This window comes from Marmota marmota, unplaced genomic scaffold (genome assembly GCF_001458135.2).
Source record: "Marmota marmota marmota unplaced genomic scaffold, marMar, whole genome shotgun sequence".
NCBI classification, from domain to species: domain Eukaryota; kingdom Metazoa; phylum Chordata; class Mammalia; order Rodentia; family Sciuridae; genus Marmota; species Marmota marmota.
The window spans coordinates 39507663-39531149 of NW_026000057.1; the positions used below are offsets into that span (position 1 = coordinate 39507663).

General features: G+C 37.1%; 1 protein-coding gene, 1 non-coding gene and 1 pseudogene across 2 annotated transcripts in view; 2 read left to right on the forward strand and 1 right to left on the reverse strand.

The window, feature by feature from the left end:
- The window catches only part of Egf (epidermal growth factor), a 91878-nt gene that overhangs the window by 2170 nt on the left and 66221 nt on the right, over positions 1 to 23487 (forward strand). The window contains 4 exon segments of the mRNA XM_015484643.2: positions 16818 to 17017; positions 19231 to 19412; positions 19825 to 20052; positions 20755 to 20957. Of these exon segments, the coding sequence (XP_015340129.1) occupies positions 16818 to 17017; positions 19231 to 19412; positions 19825 to 20052; positions 20755 to 20957 (813 nt within the window).
- LOC107141094 lies at positions 4166 to 12776 on the reverse strand (annotated as a pseudogene).
- Positions 21062 to 21164, forward strand: LOC125619862. The gene has a single exon (XR_007351451.1). It is a non-coding gene; the product is annotated as a U6 spliceosomal RNA (small nuclear RNA).

The window sequence follows — 23487 nt, forward strand, 5'->3', positions numbered from 1 at the left end:
TGTTTGGACACAGTTACATTAGTAGACTGATCTACATGGGATATGAGGGATGACAGCAGGAGCTGACGGGCAGCCAGTGGCTAGAAAAGAAGAACCCAGATTGCTGAAATGGAACCCAAGGAAGGGACACGATTACAAAAGTAAACACTGATACATAGCTCTAGGGTCTCAGGGAACAGTTGAACTCCTACTAGCATATGAGCCCATGCCTTTTGTCCCTTGCCACCCTTGCTGATGGCTCAGAAGTGCCTTCGCTGAGGCAGGTTGTACCAAATGAGCATGAAGGTTAGGACAAGGAGAGTGAGTTAGGAAGACTGTATCAGAGTGGAGGAACACAGGCTTTAGAAGCAACCAAACCTCATTTCAAATCTATGCTGTCTTCCTTCCTAACAGTTAACTTGGAGTTATCAATGGGAAATCATACCCCTGTCTCTCGGTACAAACCCTGGGATCGAGAGAGATACCATGTGAAATGCACCTAGCGAATGACTAGCAGAGTATGCCTGATAAATGTCCTCTGGGTTCTATGTCTTAGCTAAATTTCGTTGATAAGGTCATACCATGAGTTGCCCTATTTTGAACAGTGTAGTGACAGACCCCATGGAGGGTGGAATGTCAGGATGTCACTTTGTGACTCTGCCAATTTGCTCCCACATTCCTTGTAAGTCACTATTTTAAACCCCCTACTTTACACTCTATGTCTCCTGTTAGTTGATAACTGCCTGGGTCACACCCTGCAAACTCCCACACATTTCAAAGGATAGTATTTCTTTCTTCTCTTTAAATAGATATGGTGACATCATCTATTTTCCCCCCGTTTATATTCTACTTGCCTTATTTCTTGCTCTGGACATTGAAACAGACCACCTCTAAGGCCAACCAGACCTAAAAGAAGAATGCTTGTGGTCTAACCAGATTCAGGTAAACAAAAGCAAGGTTGTTACTCATGTGACTGCTAACTAGAGAAGCCCAGTCATAGCAACACAAAAATGGGTTTTCTTTCCATTCCCAACTCCCTTTATATAAACCAAGTGCTTTCTTTGCTTCTAGTTAAGCCAAAATAGATGATGACAGTGGTGATTTCGGGCTCACAAGTAGATTTTGAACTTTCAAACCCGTTTGCCCTGGAGGACAAATGTCAGTTGAGAAGGGAGCAGCAGTTCCTTTCTGACATCTGTACTTGAATCATTTATATGAATGTTCTTGGTAAACGAAGGACAAGGAAGAAGTGCAGCCTCAGAGAGCTGGCTGCAGGAGGGAATCCAGGGATGGCACGAAGTTGACCAGCTGGGTAGATCACTTTTAACAGCAAACAGTGAAATCACTGATTTCAGCACTGGGTCAAGCTTGGTCAGTTTCCCAGTCATGTGCAAACCAGAGTAATTCCTAGATCCAAATCTTGTTTGTTTTTTCAGCCAGAGTTATACAAAAGGTTTTTTTAAAAATCAAACTGTAGAGACATTGCAAAAGGATTTATTATGTACACCACGTGAATGGTATCCCAAATATCTAGTGGTTTTTGATTTTGAAAGTTAGTAGAGCTTAGTTGATAAAAGGATAAATTTTGGAGACAAATCACCTGCCAAGGCTCAAATCCCAGTCTTGCTGCTTGTGAATGCGTTGTCTTGTTTTACTTACTGTAAAATAAAGATAATTATACACTCTTTTGGGGATTATTGTCAGTATTGTGTTGACGTGTTTGTTTCCGATGCTGACTGTGCATTAGAGCCACCAATTGAAAGAACATACTTTCTTTCAAGGAATTCCTAAAGCTTTTTCAAGAAATTTTCATATTTCCATGAAGCAGTTCAGTGTTGTTAGTTTTACACCAAATTTGGGCAATCCTAGAATTGGGGAACAAAATATTAGTTTTGATATGCTATGGTTTCTAATGTTAAAATAAACTTAGAGAAAGAAATAAGAATGACAGGAACCACAACTAGAGACGCCCCCATCAAGATGATTGGAATGAAATTGTTCCCACTGTCTGTTCACTTCTTGCCTATAGATCAACACTGTTATCCACAATGTTAATGCTCTAATCGGGCCTAGAAGGATGAAGAACATTTTTGCTAGGTGTAAAAGAAGAAAAAACATGAAACAGAAAGGATCTTTACACTTCATGAATGCTGACTGTATCTGAAAATGCATTTCTCTTTTTGTCTTAGGTGATCAGTGTTATTAACCTGCCAGGGCGATGGTGGAAGAACGTGTGTAAATGAGTCTTTATTTAGGAGTTGCTCTTTTCCTTGACATTGTCTTCCAGAGCTTTCCTCTCAATTCTGGAATTTTTTTTAGAAAATCAATAGAAACTGCAGTTGTGTTAGCCAAATAGAGAGCAGGAACTACTCTCATCACCTCTTGACCTTCTTTCTAAGCCTGGAGTTTGAATTGGTATGTGTATTTGTTTTTACTTTGGACCTTGATTTTCTGATTCTCCCAAGCCTAGCCAAGCATGCTCACTTCTCACAATGTCTGGGTTTTCAAAGTATGTCCTGAGATGCTTAGTCTATAGGAATTTCATGAGTGCGAAGGCCTTTGAGACCCATCTAACTATGGTGAGGGTGAGTTGTGATATGTACTGATGGACTTTCAAAGCCCCCTACCAGTAACAGGAAGGCACCGCTTCTTTCCTCCTTCAGAACAGCCTGTCAGTGAGCCACGCACAAGCTTGGTGAGCTGTAAGTGGGTTCCATTCCTCAGGTGGTTCTTTCTTTGGGCAGATGTTTGCTAGGATACAGAGTCTAATATCATCGTGGTAGCTGCCTTGACTGTGGTGCGGTGTCAATTGAGAGTGTTTCATTTTATCCACTTCAATATTTTTCTGGTTAAAAATTCAAGACCTTGAAGAAGTTTGTTTTTCTTCCAGAGACACTATTCCAGTATACATAGGTCAAAGATGGAATATCAGTCAAATTCACTATTGTCCTGTGCCCACTGATACCAACCCTGTGCACATGGGCACCTTCTCTTGCGAGTTTTACAAACAGGCCCAGAGACAGAAAATACCAAGGAACTGCTGGTGTTTTCCTCCCTCCAGAAGCACATATTATTGTTTACTATAGGATTATCAACTCAAAGGAATCAGCCTCTCCTTGGTGTGCAGGGAAATCACAAAGGTTACTGTCATTAATGTTAATCTACCCAGTACAGGAGACTTGTATCTTTTAAACTCAAGCAATAGTGTTGAGAATTTTAAATGCTCTAAGTGGATCAAAAGCTTTATTCTATTTTGGAAGACAAAATTGAAAAACTACTATAACTTTTATATCTCCTGATTTTTCTTATGAATCACAGCAAAGATTTCATATCAGGGAAAAAATAAAGCATGTGAAGGAAAAGTTCCATCCAGAATCTCAATGCATTTAAAAAGCACCAAGTAGGCCCACAATAAGTGACTATCTTTTAACACTGATGCATTATCTTCTGAGATGAAGCTGAACAGAAGTGCTCTATGCATGGATCTCCCTTTTTTCATTATTATTTATTTTTTATTTTTAGTTGTAAATGGACACAATATCTTTATTTATTTTTATGTGGTACTGAGGAACGAACTCACTGCCTCACACGTGCGAGGCAGGTGCTCTACCACTGAGCTACAGCCCCAGCCCATGGATCTCTCTTTTAATCCTGTATTGATGCATATGAAATTACTAGGTTTTATTGTTTCTGAGATGGAATGAAATGCCATTTTTGAAAAGCGGGATATATATTAAGGAGAATGAATTGTTGGTGCATTCTAGAAGTGAATTGGTCCTGCAAAGGACAAAATGGAGTAGTTTGGGGCAGGTGGTGCTGGTGTCACACTTGCTTGTTGGCTTGCTTACTTTGGATGAAGTAGTAGTCCTCTGGTCCCTGTCAATGTATTGTACCTGGCATGGCGTGTTTGGCCTCAGCTCCTAAATTGATAAAGTCTGATTACATAGCTGTTTTGAGCTGCTAGTTCCTATCTCATAGAATTGTTATGAAGATGAAATTAATTAATGTAAAATGCTTAGAATTTTGACTGATATGTAGGGAGTTACCAGTAATATTGGCTATTAACCAAACATTATAAGCCAAGACATTAGCAACACCTTTTTGCCTTGTGTAATTTTTCTTTCTTTCTTTTTTCTTCATGGACCTTCCCCCCCTTCCATTTCTTTCATTTAGTCAAGCAAAACACAAATTCTGACTTCATATATATTCACATATAATTTTCTCTGACATCCAAAACTCAATAGATTGGTGAATCCAAAAGGTCTTCTATAATCATTATACGGAACATACTATATTAGTATCTCCAAAGTTTAATCCAAACAATTTCTTCTTTTATACTCTAAAACATCTTTATTATGTTGTTTGATGAGATAGGACCACAGAAAGCTTTTGGTACCCAAGGTCAGCCCAACTTTCAGCCAGTCAGATTTGTTTTGGCGAGTCTGGCAGGTAGAATTTTGACCTTGCTGAAGGGTCGCTCTGGAGCCTGGCAGTGAGGCCAGCAGCCCTGAGAAGGGACACAGCAGCACAGATGGCGCCAGGTCTTTGGACAGGCTCCTTATTTTTTTTAATTATATAAAGAACGGCACAAAAGAACCTGGAAAATACTAGAGGTGCTCTTCTGCATCTATAGAGGAAAGAAATTGCGTGTAAGCCACAACTGAAGTAGTGAATTCTTCCCAGAGGGAAGTTTGTAAGATCAGGAATTGCCTCCTAGAGGAAATGCTGAAGTTAAGATTAGTAGGTGTGCACAAGGCTGAAGAGAGTGATGGAGGAGAATACGGGAACAGTAAGAACAAAGGCATGAGATTTGCATTACTAATGGTTCCTTGTACAAGGATATCATGCGGCACATTGTTCACACCTTAGGTCAGGTTCTAAAGAGAAGAACTTGCATCAAAGAGAAACTGGGGAAACCTATGGAGTCCTGGAGGTCAAGTTTAAATGTTTGCACTTCATATCCACTGTGCGGAGACTTCTCCATATTTATATGGAGCACATCCTAATATATGTCTATTTATTTATTTACTTATAAGTTTTAAAGAGACGATACTATAAAAGCATGTTGTATGAATTATTTCAAATCAGAGTAATTAAAACTTTAAGATAAAGAAATTAGGGGATAATATTTAGCTTATCATTATGCTTCATATTATCTTTATCTATTCATTAGGTAACACCTTTCATAATCTAATCATTTTACCCCTGAAAATTCTTGCATTGTGTCACACATGAGCTTTTGGGGGATACCTTATACCTAAATCATAATATTCTGCCCCCAGCTCTCAAAAGCTCATGCCCATCTCACAATGCAAAATATATTTAGTCCACTTCCAAGAGTCTCCATAGTCTTCTAGCACTGGCCAAAAGTCCAAGTTCGAAGTCTCTGAGACTTATGCCTTGTGTAACTTTTTTAATGCCAATTTTTTTTTCTTCAAATTTTCAATGATGCTTAGAGAAGTCTAAAGTTGATTTCTTGAGTTAAGTCAAGTTCGAATGATCATTTTAACCAGCGTGTTCTTTTTGATTTGCTGTTATCCTTGATGATTAGGTATAGCACAGAATCTCCAACTAATTATTTTTTTCCTAAATGGTTATTCTTGCTATTTATTACATTTGCCTTCAACATTTCAAGAAAATTATATAAACAATTTTTAAACTATATTTTTATAGCTATACATACAACTAGGACCCAGAACTTAGCACTGACCTGGGTGAGATTAATGAGAACAGTGATACTGGAGTCAGAAAATGTATAGACTTCAACATTTTTAAATTTTCTTTTGTTTATCAGAAACACTCAGAGTGTAGTATCAGTAGGCAAATATTTATGCTTAAACTTGTGATTTCAGGAACATCATTTAAAGACAGTAAAAGAATAAAGTAATTGTGTTGATGACAAATAAGAGTCAAATCAAATTTTGAACCTCCAATAAAATTTTTAGACATTTAATCAGTTGATGAATGTTTTAGACTTCTTTCAGGGTATGGAGCATTTAATGTCTCTTGGGGGAAGTTGTTTTGAGTTATGTTTTATTTTCTTTAGTAGAGCTCCTAATGACATTATTGATTTAGTATTTGAAGTATAGAGAAGCACACAGAAAGAAACATTTCACAGAAAGTAGAGGTTAAGGTGAATAACATTTATCTGGGAATTTCCCACAAGCTTAAGCCTTTTTACAAAAATGCCACAAACATGGAAACTACCAACTTTCATAATTCAGGCAGGATAGAAATTAAGTTGCTAAATATTAATAATTTAAATTAGAGAGGGCTCTCAGGATCATCTAGCCACCTACCTCCTGTTGTAGAGGAGAAACTGAAATGCCAGGAGGCAACTTAGGATCCTCCCAGGACTGCAGCTCGGTGTTCAGGATTCTTATTCTGCAAAATCACAATGCACACAACACTTTCCAAGATGCATTGTTGAAAGGCCTTCAATAAAATAATTTTATTGGTTAACAATTTTAAATTGGCTTAAGGAACACATCTTACTATAACTAGTTCTCTATGTTGAAAGTACTTTGAAAATAGGATGGACATTTTCTTTTATGTACATTACACCACTGGATTAATTCAAATCAAGCCACAATATTTGTTCAACATGAACTCTGTGCTTAGGCTGACAGTTGGACTCCATAGTGCCAGGGGCCAGAGTTGGGGTGGGCTACGATTTAGCTAATAATTTACACATATTACTATTTGATTTTCTTAAAACTAACTTTTATGAAATTCAACAAGTAGTTTAAAGCCTTTCTTCAAAGAAACTAGAGATTGTTGACAAAACAAATATTGCAAGCCAAAGAGAATAATGAGAGAAAGGCAGCCCTGTCTCTTTCACTTCTGGAATGAGCTCAATGTTGCCTACCTAAGAACAGAAAGCAATGTCACTCTCTTAGATTAAACAAGAAATATGGGGAAATTAACAAGGAGACAGACTGAAAAAATGGTTTTACTCTTGCTGTTTCTAGTGATGTACCTCACAAAAATTGTAAAATGTGCTTAATAAGTTAGTTGTCATATTTAGCTACCGGGACAAGTGAGATATTTAAAAATGGGTTTCCAGAATCTGAAAACAACTTTGTATAATTTTTACTGTTGTGTTCCATGTTCTAATATTTAAGACCACATTTACTAAGCTTACTGATAAAAAAGTCAGAAGACTCTTTGGAGCTTTCTTACATTACAGAAAAAGGGGAAACCTCGTGCTATTGGCAAAGTACTTGCTCCTCCTGCTTCCTGTGGTGGTAAAATGTCACTAAAATAATACATGGGAAACCACAGGCCAATGCATGAGAATGTGTTCCTTTGTCAGTAAGACTTCAAAACTGCACAGAAAGTATCACTGGAAATTTGATAAAATAGGTACCAAAAAACTTACATTAAAATTAAAATTAATTATATTTTTGTATTTTTATTATACTTTATTTTAATTTTATTTATTTTTTGTATTTTTATTTTCTCAAAAATATTAGCTAATATTTACCAAAAACTCATTGTGTGTCAGGCAAGATTCTAAGCACCTTAATGAATTAATTTTTTTTAAATTCTTGATAACAATCCCATGAAGTATTATTTCCTCCATTGTTTAAAAGACATAACAAGGACACAGAGGGTTAAGTAATGAGCTGAAGATCACTCAGTTAATAGTATTGGATCCAGTAGAATCAACATGAGTATTCTGTCTCCAATGCCAGTAAGATTTGTGCATTCCTCTGTTTAAACAATGAAATGCACAGAGAAGTATGATTCTCTTTCATGAACCAGGTGAAGGAAAGATGTATCAGAGAAGAAATCTTCATAGTGAAAATTCTCATAAACCAGAAATGACTTGTTTACATATTAAAATATGTTCTATGAAAACAAACAGTAAAAGTGTATCCAGAGGCAGTAGAGCCACTGCATTTACTGGAACATCAAAGAAAAAGTGGTTGGTAATTCCACTGCAGCCTTCACAGCAAGTTGGTGGAGCAAAGAAGTTGAAAGTGAAATTGCATGAAGAGCTATGGGTGCCACTGGTGTAGTCACTCATATAAAATAAGACTGAGCCAGATTCTTACGATGCATTTTATTGGATGAGGAAGAGCCATGAAAATACCACTATAAAAGCACTTAGAAGAACAATCAAATATTACATATTATTCTTTTTTTTAAGAAAAAAAGACAAATATTTCAATTTATCAACTTTTTTCTGTAATTATAAACAGATGTCAATAATATGGTACTTAAAAAATAACCAGAATATCAAAACTTTATCTAAGTTGAAGGTGACATCTTAACAGTGAATGAGAAAGTGACTGCTAATTGTAGGAAATTTAAACAAAAAGATAGTAGTTTGAAAACAGACATTGGAAATGTTTTAATTGTTATATGATTTTGCTGTAGAGTCAATTATAATATGGCACCTATTAAAATCCCTCATATTTGCATTCTTAAAATACCTGTGAATGGTTTCTAAAAATGTTTTTAAAAATCTTCCAGATAAATAACTTTTTGTTCCTTTTGATCCATTTGTTAAAACACAAAGTGCAACTTTTCTAGTTAGTTTGTTTATATTTACTGATTAAAACCTGGGAAAACAGAAGTTTGCAAGTGTAACTCTACAAAGTTTGTGAATAATTGATGGATATAATGAAAAAATAAATTTTGTGATTGGGATTATGTAAATATAGCCAACGAAGCATTCCTTTCTTTCCACATAATGGTAAAAAAATTTTTTCTCTATGACAGCTGCTAAAGACCAAATATAAAAATATATTGAATCAGATTTTTAAACCTCTTTATCAAATTCAAACTAAATGCAAATCAGAAACTGTTGTATAATATCACTTTTTAATATGCAGAGGGACTTCCGGGGTTGAAGGACATCCCCAACTGGAGATGTACACCAGAGAGTTGAAAACATAGGGACAAAACTCAGTAGATAAATCAGGATAGTGATCTCTGAGTCTTGCCATGTGAGGTGTGTGTGTGTGTATGTGTGTGTGTGTGTGTGTGTGTGTGTGTGAGAGAGAGAGAGAGAGAGAGAGAGAGAGAGAGAGAGAGAGAGAATGAAAAAACTCTCCTAGTTCTTAATGTTGGTGAATGCATTAAAATGGCAGTGGTAGTCTTTAAATAAAAGGGAGTACAATTTATGTTGAAAATCAGAGATATATTTAAACTGCTTTATTAAGATGAAGAATTCCCTACAGCACAGAAACATTGTAACAGTGTTCCCTGTTATGCAAAACTGCATCAGTTCTAAGAGTTTTAAAAATTAAACTGACTGTAGTATTGGCCCAGAGATAGACATATTAACTAATGGACTAGAATAGAAAATCCAGAAATGGACTCATAAAACTATGCCCATTGATCTTTGACAAAGGTGCAAAAGTAATTTGGTGGGAAAAGGATCACCTTCACCACATAGTGTTGGGCCAGTTAGATATCCAGATGTCTACATGCCTAGACATCTACAAACGAAATAATGAACCTCAACCAGAACTGTGGACCTAACACAAAGATTGACTCAAAATGCATCACAGATCTAATTTTAAGATATAAAACTAAGAAACTTAAATAGGAAATATCTTTGTGTCCTGGGGTTAAGTAAATTTCTGAGCCAGGTGCAGCGGCACACACCTGTAATCCCATCTACTTGCGAGGCTGAGGCAGGAGGGTTGAAAGTTTGAGGTCAGCCTGGGCAATTTAGTGAGACCCTGTCTCAAAATAAAAAATAAAAAAGGCTGGGGATATAGCTCAAGGTTAAAGCCCCCTCGGTTCAATCCCCAGTACAAACAAACAAACAAAAACAAGTTCTGAGATATGATAACAAGGCAGAATCTATAAAAGAAAAAGTTGATAAATTGTACATAAAAATCAAGGTTATTCTAGCGAAGGCAATGACAGAAAGATAAAAAGCCAAGCTTATGTTGGAAAAAGCATTTGTAATCGTATACCTGACAAAAGATGTATATCCAAAATTTATTTTTGTTAACATTTCAAATGCAACAATAACAAAACAAATCACTTAAAAAATAAACAAAGGACCACAACTTCAACAAAAAGGATATAAAGATGGCAAATAAGCCCAGGAAAAGATGTTCAACATCATGTCAGAAGAAAAATTACAAAAAAAAATTGTTATAGTTCTAATTGGCTCCTATTTGAGAGTCATTAATTGGAGCAGCCTACATTCTTCAAAATAGCAGGTTTTGTAAGGTAGGGACAAGAAATTGCAACAAGAGGAAAAAAATAAACAGATGGATCAGTTTAATTTTTTGTAAGCATTAAAGCAGAAGGGACCTCCTACTGACTCAGGTAGAATGAAATCTTCTACTTTGAAGAAAAACTGTTTGGGAATCTATCTGCTTCTTTAAAGCTGTTTAATTATAAGGCACTCAGAATGATTGACATCATATTGGTGCAGTTTAGTCTGGTCTTTTGAGGCCTAATAAAGGAGTTCAGTTCAAAACAATGGCTTCATAATATCATTAGCTGTTGGAGGCTAAAAATGGCCCCCACATATTTCTATGTCTTGATTCCTAGAATCTGTGACTGTTACCTTAGAAGACAATAAGCAATGCTACAGATGTGATCTTGAGCTTGGATGATAATCCAGGGTGATTACATAGGGAGGCAAGAATGACAAAGGAGGGAGTCCTAGGTGATAGGAACAGAGAAAGATTTGGAAGTGTTACACTGCTCTTTGGGAAGAGGGAGAAAGGAGTGCTGAGCCAAGGAATGCAGAGAATGCATTACGTATGGAATGCAATACATTACAGAATTAGATATAAAGTTATCCAGGCGATGTAATTACAGGAATCTACTTGAAGGGTCCTACTTTATAATTAGTTCCTAGAACACAGGGGTAGAGAATCCAGCCTGATAGTGACTATGCCTGGAACAGCATTTGCTGCAGTGTGTTCCCCCCAACAAAATCAAACTAAAACACTCTAAATCCTAAGAGTTCCTGGTGCATCCAATTTGGGGTAAGCAGTTGAGCCTGGTGCTTAGAAGCCAGGATCTGAGATGAGAAAGTCACAGCTTAATATCTCCTCGAAGATACTTATTGGCCCTATGACTTGTGGCAAGTTAACTGCTCTGAACTTTATTTTCTTCTTTTGTAAATTGGAGATAAGAGCATTTACCTCCTAGTGTTACCCAATTAACTGAAATGATATCCAATGAGTTACCCCAGTGACAACACACAGATTGGGGCTTTTACTATTCCAATGCTATTCACCTCCTACCCCACCTTCCTGGAGTATTAACATGTGTAACAGCATGGTAAAAACTCTGAGAAGCCCCTAGTAGGGGGGAAAAATCCAAGTCCAATTGTAGTGGCACCTCCTTCTCCACAGAAAATCTTAACTAAGCTTCTCCAGAAATCTTCACCATATTGATTTTAGGAGTATCAGTAAAAGAGTCTCTACAAAAGAACTGAACGTCCCTTTACCAGTTTTTCACAAACATCTATCCAGTATAGTAGTTTGTAAAAGTGTGTTTGCAAATGCAAAATGTGATAATAAAAAGACAGATCCTTTAAAAAGGCCTCTGACCTTGAGCTGGAGCTTCGCAGGGATGTCTATATTTCTAATATAAGAGAAGTTAGGGCTCCGTGGTAACAGCTGTCAGTGGGAGGAAAGAAAAGGGAAAGCTCTCCCCTTCTCAGGTGTTGTCCTTGAAGGGTTAACTTGCTCAAAACAGTGAAAGTAAAAGCTGCTTTTATGTGAACTTGTGCAGACTGTGAATGTGTAAGCCCCTTCCCTTACATGCTGGGTATAAAGTTCTGAAACTGGGGGTTCAGGGGGTTAATTGACTACAGCAAAAGCCTTACCCTCTGAACCTGGCTGCAGCCAAATAAAACTGTTTCCTGCTATCTTCAGTGCCCTGCTTGTCTGTCCCCTACAACACAATTTTGCAGAACTTGCAAGGTTTGATTCCTGTGCTGAGAATTTGGGTACATGCCTCTGTAGATCGAAGGAACATAGCTGTGAGTAGGGCAGGGTTTGCTTTTTGCTCTGGAGGACACATGTCTACCACTGTTCAAGGTCTAGGGTGGCAATCCCCATTCACATTTTTCAGGAAGCAACATCAAAATCAATCCCCATTGTTCTTTATAGAATTTAGCCTTACATTCAAATTTCCTGGCCACCCTGGCTGGGTGTGTTCCTTGAGTCATTTGACTTCATTCTCACCTGCCTTGAATTTTGACATTTGTGAATACACTGAGTGGAAAGTTGTGGTTGTCCAAGAAAGTAAACTTGTTTGTGCCCTTTTAAGGAACATAATTGAAGAGAGAGAGAAAGAGAGAGAGAGAGAGAGAGAGAGAGAGAGAGAGAGAGAGAGAGAGATGAGATGGTCTTTCGTTGTGAAATAAAACTTTCTGCACTTCATAAAACCTAAGACAGCGTTCAGGTCAGCTCCCTGAGGAGTGGTGATAAATGGCTGCTCTCAGGGGCTTAATGGGGAGGTGGGAGCCAGCTGTGGGAGGAGCTGACAGGCTTTCTTGCAGCAGGTCCATCAGTTTAAAGCTACATTCTTCTCTCATGGTGTCATTGAATCTGGAAATTTCTATGTTTCCTTTTCACTTTCTTTGTTCTATGAACCTTCAGTCTATTTCCAGATTCAGGGAAGAAGCTTGTGGTGGTGAGGGCAGGTGGCAGCTTGGGACCTGAGAGAAGACTTGGATTTCTTGGTCATGTGCTTCTGTCATAGCTCCCATAAGCCTTTGCCCCCAAGGCCAGCAGAAGGCAGTCAATGGACCTTTTTACTTACCTGTGTGGGCTAGTTCCCCAGACTCCAACCTCTGTCATGGAAGGTAGAGAGTTTCTTGTTCTAAAATATTCTGTTTCTCCTGCTTATTTCAATCAAAGCCTGATTTTTGTTACTGGCCTTCTGTGCCAAGGAGGCCTCAGTTTTTGTAGTCACTTATGAAAGTCTTCAATATGCTTCAAACATTCTGGATTCCTTTATTTCTTATTCATGAAGATCCCCTACTAATGCCCAGGTTGAGAAGCCAGAGGTTCCAATTGATTTGCTTTGACCTGTTTGCTGTCTTTGGGTTTGTGTTCCTTAGAAATGATGTTTGACTTTCCATGCATTTCCTTCTTACTGAAATGCACCCAAAATAAACGCCGAAGGTTTTGTCGTGGGAAAGCTTTTGCTGTTCAAACACACACACTCTGCTGACATTCAAATCCACATATCGCACCGCACACTGGTGTTGATAGAGTCCTTGACAGGGTTGAAAAAAACACTGATTTATTTAGCATTACCAGTGGCTGTACAGAATAATGACATTCCACTGCCCCTAATTCTTAAAGTATTTAATTTTATTTTAAATCATATTTCATGTCACAAATATTCAGCCCAGGCCCTGGTTTACATGAAATGATGCTGACAGTAGAAGGAAGCTGGACAATGTTTTGAGGGAAGTGGAATTAGAATCAGCTGCACAAGTGAAATGAAGGTGAGAGACTTGACATATGGCAACCTGGACCCAGGTGGGAAAGAGGGAGGGAGGGTGCCAGGTTGGAAGGGCAGTGCCAGTTTCCAGTTCCAGCTCCATCACCCACTAGGGGCAGGGCTTTGGGAAGCATCATTACATCTCCTCCTCTTAACTAGGTTCATGTTTTCCAAATTCACTAAGATATGAGAATCACCTACAGAGTCTGTTCAAAAAAGGTTCCTAGTCCTGAGCTCAGCCCTGCTGAAAGAATTAGAATCTTAAAGGAAGAAATCTATATCACACCCATGCACACACATTCACACACACACTCACACACACACACACACTTTCACATTCACATACTTATACAGTGTGACTTTTTTGAACAATTTTGGGAAATATTGAAATAGGTAATGTCTTGAGGCTTCCAGTTCTAAGATGCCAAATTGTGGGTGCTCTGATTTATCCCTGGATAAGCAAAATCTGAGGATAAAATACATTGGTTACTCATACTTAGATTTAGTATTTTTAAAAACATTTTTTAAGTTGTATATGGACACAATACTTTTATTTATTTGTTTATTTTTATTTGGTGCTAGGGATTGAACCCAGTGCCTCACACATGCTAGGCAAGTGTTCTACACTGAGCCACAACCCCAGCCCTAGATTTAGTATTTTCAGAATTATTCTCTATTTGAGTTTTGAAAAATTACAGAATTAATGATATGATTTGTGTCTTAATGCTATGATTTGTGTATGGATCTAAGGATTCTTCAGATTTAAGTATTCAGATTTCTATTTGATTTATTTGACTTTAATATCTGGCCTGTATAGTCCATGGTGATGTATGGTGGATAAATGAGACCACGATGTTAAAATTTGTTGTTGTTATTATTGCCTCTGTTTCTAAATATGCACCCCAGGATAGATTCTGCTTTCATAAATTTGATAGATCTACCTGCCAGTCTCTTTTGCTTTGTTCTTGTTGGTAAAAAATCAGACAAATAAACATGACACAATTATTTCTTAATTAATTTGTGGCTTTATTCAAAGATTTTTGGGTACTTATTATGTACAAAAGATTGTAGTATGTTCTGGGACAGAGAATACTAAAATGGTCAGAGTACTTTTTTCATGGAAACTACCCATGTAGTAAAACTTTTAAATCAATGTTTTATCAATCTCACCAATGTATCAATGCATTAGAAAATTAATAATATGTGTTGGACACATTAATTCAGTTTACCGAGAAGGCATGATGCACATATCAAAGAGAACGCTTGGTAATAGATCCTATAAGCCTGCAGTCATCTGTGGCCCACACTTTAGTAACTGTGTATTCAGACTGCCTGTTCCTATTGTCTTTCTTTACTTCAGGATTTATTACTGACTTGGAAGTGAGTTATACCAACATTCTAGTCCCTGGGTTCAAATTAATACAATGGAACAAAACTATGTCTTGAGTCCTTGGCTATGGAAATAACCAAAGCAGATTACACAGATTACACATATTAATCATGGTCCTCCATGATTAATCAAATGTTTTCACATCAATAATCTCATTTTTTCTCCAATAATACAGGCAGGGGAGATCCTGTGAGATATTCAGAGAAGCTTGTTAGCCAGGAATGGAAGCCAGGCCTCGGGCTCCCCATCACATACCCTTTCCATTTCTTCTAAGATAACTCTGTGCTCCCACAACTGCAGTAGCATGAACCCGACCCATTGTGGAGGGGGTTGGTGTCGATGAAAAGAAATGGGAAAAGGGATTCAAGCTCATTCTCTCAGACACATATAGTGGCACCTGTTTCACATTCTTACGATCTTAAAGTTCTCCCTGCTTCTCATATCTCTATTCTGATATATCCTCTAAAATGGAGTTAATGCTTTCTGATTTTAGAACATGATCCTGTGTAAAAGGTTGTTAATCCCTCATTTTTTAATCCTTAGAACAATAAATACTTTTTAAAAAAGACTCATTAAGGTATTAAGGTTTAATGTTCAAATAGAATGGAGAAAGCCCAGCAGGGAAGCAAGAATATGTTAGTATTCTCCTCTAACCCCTCACTCACCCAGTGGTTCCATTGTATCTAAAAATATTGTATAAAATTATCATCACATACCCTTTGGTCAGGAGAAACCAAGGAATCTAGCTTGGCTACAGGGGTTGAAGCCATCCCCTGGAGTCAATCTTGGAGCATCAATGACAAGCTTTATTTGAAGTCAATCAGTAATGAGTGCCAAAGTCTCTAAGAAGGGACCAGTGTCCAAGAAGCTGTTGAGAACAAGGGAATCAGAGCAGGTAGGTGGACATTACCCAGAACAGGACGCCAGATATGGGGATAGGTACAAAGCAAAACCCTGTAGGAACCGAGAAATCCAAGGTCTACCACCCAGATTTAGCAAATAAAAGTACAAGATGCTGAACTAAATTAGAATTTCAGATAAATAGAAAATAATTTTTTATTGTGAGCAAGTCCCACACAATGTTCTAGTTGAGTGTCTATTATCTGAAATGCATAGAAGTGTTTCATATTTCATATTTTTTGGATTCCTGAATATTTTTATACACATAATGAGAACTCTTTGGGCTGGGTTCCAAGTCTAAACACAAAATTCCTCTATGTTTCATATGTGCTTCATATACATAGCCTAAAGATAATTTTATACAATATTTTTAGTGTGCCTGCTTTTTGGCCTCTATCCATCACATGAGGTCAGGCATGAAATTGTCCACTTGGTATCATGTGGGCACTTAAAAAGTTTTGTATTTTGGAGCATTTTGGATTGTAGATTTCAGATTAGGGATCCTCAGCCTATATAAGCAATTATAATTCAACTGAGCATCCTGTATTTTATATGACAATGCCAATCAGTGAAAATATTTCTGAACTTGAAAAATGATGACTTTTCAATTTTTCCTGCTCCCATTTAAAACTTTCTTTTTTCTTTTTTTTTAATGACTCAAAGTTCTCAGATTAGGCCACAGGAAAGGGGCCTATTTCCAAAATATTTGAAATTTTACTTCCAAAGGACACAATTAAAATCAACATTCACATAGATCCTTTCCACAACATGATATACAGTATGTGGTTCCCTTTTTAACATAAAAGGGCATTTTACAAATAAGAACAAGAAATACCTTTTTCTTTAAATAGTTCATATTTCATAATTTGGCAATGCTCATTTTTATAATTTATTTATAAGGAAGATGACATACAAAATTAATTGTGAACATCTACAGGGACTCATTATTCTCCATGTAATAGTTTTTATTTATTTAAAATATAAAATCAGGAATTAAATAATAATTCTGCTTGTGTTGGTTGTCATGGGGAAGTAATTTGCCTAGGTCAGATTAAATACCATTGAAAATGTACAGTTTGGTTTCTTTCTTCCCACTCAGGTCCTACACCCTACTTAATTTTCTCCCATGGAAACAGTATCTTTAGAATTGACCCAGAAGGCACAAACCATGAGCGACTGGTGGTAGATGCTGGTATTTCGGTGATCATGGATTTTCATTACAAGAAGGAAAGAATCTATTGGGTGGATTTAGAAAGACAACTTTTGCAAAGAGTTTTCCTGAATGGGTCAAGACAAGAGGTAAAGTACTACCAAGTGTGGTGATGCACGCCTGTAATCCCAGCAGCTTGGAGGCTGAGACAGGAGGGTCATGAGTTCAAAACCAGCCTCAGCAACGGGGAGGTACTAAGCAACTCAATGAGACCCTGTCTCTAAATAAAATACGAAATAGGGCTGGGGATGTGGCTCAGTTGTTGAATGTCCCTGAGTTCAATCCCCAGAACAACAACAACAACAAAAGGTCAAGTATCATTGCCCATGCTATTTATTCAAAGGGATTGAGATACAGGCAAATATGATATGCTAAATTCTTCATGTATAAACAAAAGTACATTATGGTTCAAATGTGTGTCTGTCAAATGTAGGCACTTAATCTGCATCTGTGGTACTATATATGAATAAACTCACAGAAGCTCCCTAAGGAGAATGCGAGGACATGAATTTAATTTTGAAAATATCTAACTTTATAGGTCAGTTATAATTAGAATTGATTATTTACATGATTATTTTCTACTTCACTAGTGCTCAGCTGGGTGGAGGATTCTGCCTCTCAGGGGATATTTGGCAATGTCTGGAAACATTTTGGGGGATGGCACTCTGGGTGAGAAAGAAAGGGGAAGGGATACTGGCATCTGGTGGGCAAAGCCAGGGATGCTATTGAACTTAGGGGAGTCCCTATAATAAATAAGACTTATCCAGCCCTAAATGTCCATAGTGCTGAGGTTGATCAACCCTATTGTATCTGTACAAAATCTCTGTCATTTCGGAGGGGAAAATCACCTGAAATTTAGAAGGACAATTTTTCTTCTTCTCTATTTTCAAGCTGTGTGCATTCTAGAAAAAGCAAGTGAATTAAATAATAGATTAAAGTATTTTACCTGAAGTACATACAAAAGATCCTTAATCTTTCTTTTAAACTGGTAAATGAGTCCCAGGGGGAGAGTTCTCACAATACTTTGCGGATGGAGTGCAAAAGGCACATGATTACAAAGACTTTAAGCATTTATTCCCAGTACAAAGTACTCTCTGTCTTTTTCTTTTTTAACCAAACCTTTCTCTCTCCAGTTATTCCTAAAAGCTTCAATTAGGCATTAATCTGTTTTTATCACATCTCTAATACTTGCTAATCTCACTTTTAACAATTTATGGCTACTCATTATTCTCCAACCAATCTGGTAGAATAGTTTCAAAATCTTGAGTCTAAGAATCTGGAGGGCTTTCTGTCACAGAACAAGAGAAGGTGTAAACAGTTGTGAATTTATGTCAAGTCATCAGAAAAGGATTGACTTGATCCCTAAAATTCTACTTCTGTAGTCCCTTTTTGGGGTTAAAACATTGTTTTACAAAGGACAACTGTCAATATGCAAACAACTTACCTGGAACACCTAGTATATGAATACATTTGTAATCGTTAAAATGGGTTGGTTGGATTGCTTTGAGAGGAGAATAGCTCAGACTCTGAGGCCAGACCACCTCTGCCCAACTCTGTTTAATAACATCACATGATAGGTAGCTGGAACTGAGCGACTGGGGGGTATTATACCATGAGAACCTGCAATGGTACAGATCAGGGCTTCTAACCACCTTGCACCTCCAGCGCCAAGAATACCAGTTGCCCTGTTGTTGACCTGCCTAAGTCTGGAATCAGGAGATAAGAGAGGTTTCAGTTTGGTTGTTTGGATCATGTAAGAGCAGGGACAGCTCAAGGCATATAAGAAGAAGTACTGTTAATGGGTCAAGGTGTAAGACACGCAGATCTGTAAAAAGGAAGGGACCAATGGAGGAGGAGGGGCCAGAAGAAAATGGAAGCCTTAACAAGAACTTCTTCCTTTTCATAGTTCTATGCTCAAACTCCAAGGGAAACTTGCCAGAGTTTGGAAAAGCTTAGAATTAAGTTTAGGTAAGGATCCGAACATTTCATTAACAAGTAAATTATTACATTATGGTTGATTGCTAATTTCAATAGTGCATAGGATAATTCTCAGTTTCAAAGCTATGATATAAATACTTTGCGTAGAGATATCCACATGGAGGTGGGTAATATTGCTACATCAAAACAAAGCCACCTTTATTATAATAATAAAATAGTCACCTTATATGTGACTATTTTATTATTTAAATAACTTAGGGGAATGAAAGGTACTTAAAAGAGTAGACTTTTATACATAGCAATAAAATCAATTTTTCTGTGAATGGGGAAATATTGATAACAGTTTTGAAATTTGATTTTACAGAAAGTGTGCAATATAGAGAAAAATGTTTCTGGAATGGCAATAAATTGGATAAATGAAGAAATTATTTGGTCAAATCGACAGGAAGGAATCATTACAGTAACAGATTTGAAAGGAAACAATTCCCATGTTCTTTTAAGCACCTTAAAATATCCTGCAAATATAGCAGTTGATCCAGTAAAAAGGTAAATTTTGCTGTTTTCAGACACTGAAATACATTTCAAATCTAATAAAAATTTCTAGAATCATAACATCTTGAAGTCAAAGGGGCCTTCGTGAGACCAAGGTCCTCTTTAATAGTACACTAACACCATTTTCAATAGGACAGTGGCCTGCCTGCATTTGAACTTGGCAGGCTCCTTTTATAAACACTGTTGACTACCATGATTTTCTGCTAGAGAAGCATAACTCTTCTAACTTGAATCAATCACATATAATTTCCTTAATAGTTAACATGTACTTATTGAATTGAATTTTCATTCAAAATAATCAAAATTGTCCTGTGTAGGAATGAGGGGCTGCTGAAACACTGAAAGAATCTGCCATTTTAGTGACTATTCATTCAATTATGGGTCTATGTAATGTGTTTGCCCTCAGGTTTATATTTTGGTCTTCAGAAGTGGCCAGCAGTCTTCACAGAGCAGATCTCAGTGGGGTGAAAGTGAAGACTCTATTAGAGACACCAGAGAGAATAACGGCTATGTCACTGGATGTGCTTGATAAACGCCTCTTTTGGATTCAGGACAATAGAGAAGGAAGCAATTCTCATATTTATTCCTGTGATTATGATGGAAGGTCTGTCCATCTGATCAAACCTCCAACCCGGTAGGTTTTTCTTATGGTTTAAAATAAAACTATTGTTAGCTGAAGTTTGTGTGAAAAAAAATAATTTATCATTTGTCAGCTAAATAGATGTGGTAGTTTTAGCACGTGAATTTTTGGAGTCTGAAACAGATTTATCAATTATTAGATGAATGACTTGGGGTGGGTAAGTTACATAACTTTTCTTATCTGCAGTTTTCTGTGATATGGGAACATTGTGAAAATTAAACAAATAAATACAGATTAAAAAATAACAGAGTATCTGGCATATAATAAGTTCCCACATGTTGCTCGTAGTTACTCTTTTTGGAATTATTATATCATACATTTTGTGAAGCATCATCTTTTATTTGACTTGCTATGGTGCCAGAAAGACTCTCCAGTAACTGAAAGAGGCAGAAATTAGCCGAACAGAAAGATGACTAAACCGAAATCCACTCGCATCCTGTTCTTGTTTCCTTCCCCATTTTCATCACAGATCCAGATCTGGAGAAAGAAATTATTTCCTATTAGTTCAGATTATGATGACTAAATAAAAAAATTTAAATGCAATATACTTTTCTAAATCTAAATAAGAAATAAGAAACTGCAGGTGATTAAAATTCTGACAAAAAAAGGAAATGAGGTGAAATTTTAATAATCCAAACCACTATTCTGCCATTTTTTATGATTACACCTCCCCTCCACCCCCCGGTTGTTTTTTAGGCACAATTTGTTTGCAATATCTCTTTTTGCTGACCGTATCTTCTATTCAACATTGAAAAAAAAGACAATTTGGATAGCCAACAAACACACCGGGAAGGATATGGTTAGAATTCACTTCAATCCATCATCAGTACCAGCTGGTGAACTTAAAGTAGTACATCCAATTGTACAGCCCAAGGCAGAGGATGGTGACCAGGACTCTGGTAAGTCAACTTGGACCTCAAACAGGGCCAGGCACAAAGTCACTACCTGTCTACTTATTCAAGCCACACACAAGGGATTTTAGGGGAAGAAAAAAAATTATTCAATCATTAAAAGTTATTAGTTGTGTGCTTGGAACAATACGGAGAATATTAACATGGCTCCTGTGCAAGGATGACATGCAAATTCGAGAAGTGTTCCATATTTTTAACTTTGGATAGGGCGAAGGGGAGGGAGGGAAAGAGACGAGCTGTGGGAGTAGGAAAGAAGGTGGGGTGACATGGACATCATTACCCTAAGTACATGTATGAAGACATGAATGGTGTGACTCTACTTTGTGTAAAGAGAAATGAAAAACTGTGCTCCATTTGTGTACTATGAATCAAAATGCATTTTGCTGTCATGTATTAGAACAAATAAATAAATTGATTTTTAAAAGTTCTTAGTTGGAATAAACTCTTGTAGTAAGAGAGATTGGTAAGAGAAAAACAAATAGAAATCCATTAACATGTATACAAGGGAGAATCTGGGAATGAGTAACTCTCAAAGAAGTATCTTTGAATTCTCATTTCTATGGCATCTTCAACAACAAACTGTACATTTTTAAGAGAAAAATGACAAGAAAAAGGGAAAAGACCTTGAGTTCTTTGGTGGCAACATGGCAACAAATCAATGGCAGATAAAGGCCAGTTAGTAAAGCTTATTAATGTAGATTCCTCTGCTCCCATATCGAGGCCAAATCTAAAGTTGTTTTCAATGGTGACCTATGTTCCCTCTGGTAGAACACCAAGACAGGATACCTTTTGTGTTTGTAAATCTATGTCCTGCTTAAACCAAATAAAGGGAAGACAGCATTTTCCTGCCTGGGCTTCTTCTTAATTGTTTGCACCTCGAAAATCCTTCATTTTTGGTGGCACATTCTGGTCTCATTGATTACTCCCACACCCCGAATTTCCAATCTGCCACCAAATACATGTCATTCTACCTCCTAAATACATCTCGAATTCCACTTCTCTCCTCTACGGCCACCACCATAGTCAAAACAACCAGCCTTTATACATGACCCCTTATAATGGCTGCTCAATTGATCTTTCTTGCCTTTAAGTAACAGAGCTGATCTATTCACACCCCTGCTTAAAACCCTTCAAAGCTTTCCTTGCATTTACATTGAAATCATTTTTAGCAGGCCTGTTAATATTTAACCAACCTATTTCAGGACTCTCTCCTTCCACAGGGTCTAAAGCAAAGTTGTCCTATGGGTCCTCAGACATGCCAAACTTCCTCATGGAGTGAGGCTTTGCAGTCACCCTTTTCTTCTGGGCCTAGCTTGTCTTCATTTCTGATAGGCCATCTCTGATAAGGCTATCATAGTAGCCCTTTCTCCTCAGTGTACCCTTCACTGAACTCACTACAAGGTGTAATTATTCATCAATTTGCTTTATTTTTTATTCTCTCCCACTTTTATAAATGTAATATAGGTACTTATAAACCTATCATACCTGTTTTTTTTTCCTTTAACCATCATATGTATAGTGGTTATTCAAAAATAAATAAATTTTGGACAATAAATGTAGTCAAATGAATGAATGATAAACTAAACCTAGTCACAGTCCCAAATTTCTGCTTCCTAGTTTCATCTATTTGAATTCTTCAGAATCTAATTTTTTAAAAAAATCATTAAGATTATAAAAATCTTTTATGATTGTTAGGTTGCTCAATATGGCTTATATGCTACATAAATGATATCACACTAATATCTGACTTTTATGAAAAAGTTTTATTTCAAGAAGCTTTTGAAATTATTTAATTTTATTCCCAAATAGCCCTCTGAGGTACAGAGAGACAGGTGGAACTGTTTGTTTCCTCTGCTTGTTTCCTGTTGGAGGCCATTAGTGTTTGGTGATAGTGTGGCAATGTTAGAGGGACCACAACACAAGGTCCCTGCCATAGTCAGTATAGAAATCTGTTCACACCTATTCAAGACATGGCTCCCAAAGAGAGCTTGGAGATTGAACAGGACAGGCAAGAGTGTGTGGAAGGGAGGTTGGAGTGAAAGGGAATTGAACTTGTTATTTCTTTTTTTTTATTGGTTGTTCAAAACATTACAAAGCTCTTGACATATCATATTTCATACATTAGATTCAAGTGGGTTATGAACTCCCATTTTTACCCCAAATACAGATTGCAGAATCACATCGGTTACACATCCACCTTTTTACATAATGCCATATTAGTGACTGTTGTATTCTGCTACCTTTCCTATCCTCAACTATCCCCCCACCCCTCCCCTCCCATCTTCTCTCTCTACCCCATCTACTGTAATTCATTTCTCTCCTTGTTTATTTTCCCATTCCCCTCACAACCTCTTATATGTAATTTTGTATAACAATGAGGGTCTCCTTCCATTTCCGTGCAATATCCCTTTTCTCTTCCTTTCCCTCCCACCTCATGTCTCTGTTTAATGTTAATCTTTTCCTCCTGCTCTTCCTCCCTGCTCTGTTCTTAGTTGCTTTCATTATATCAAAGAAGATA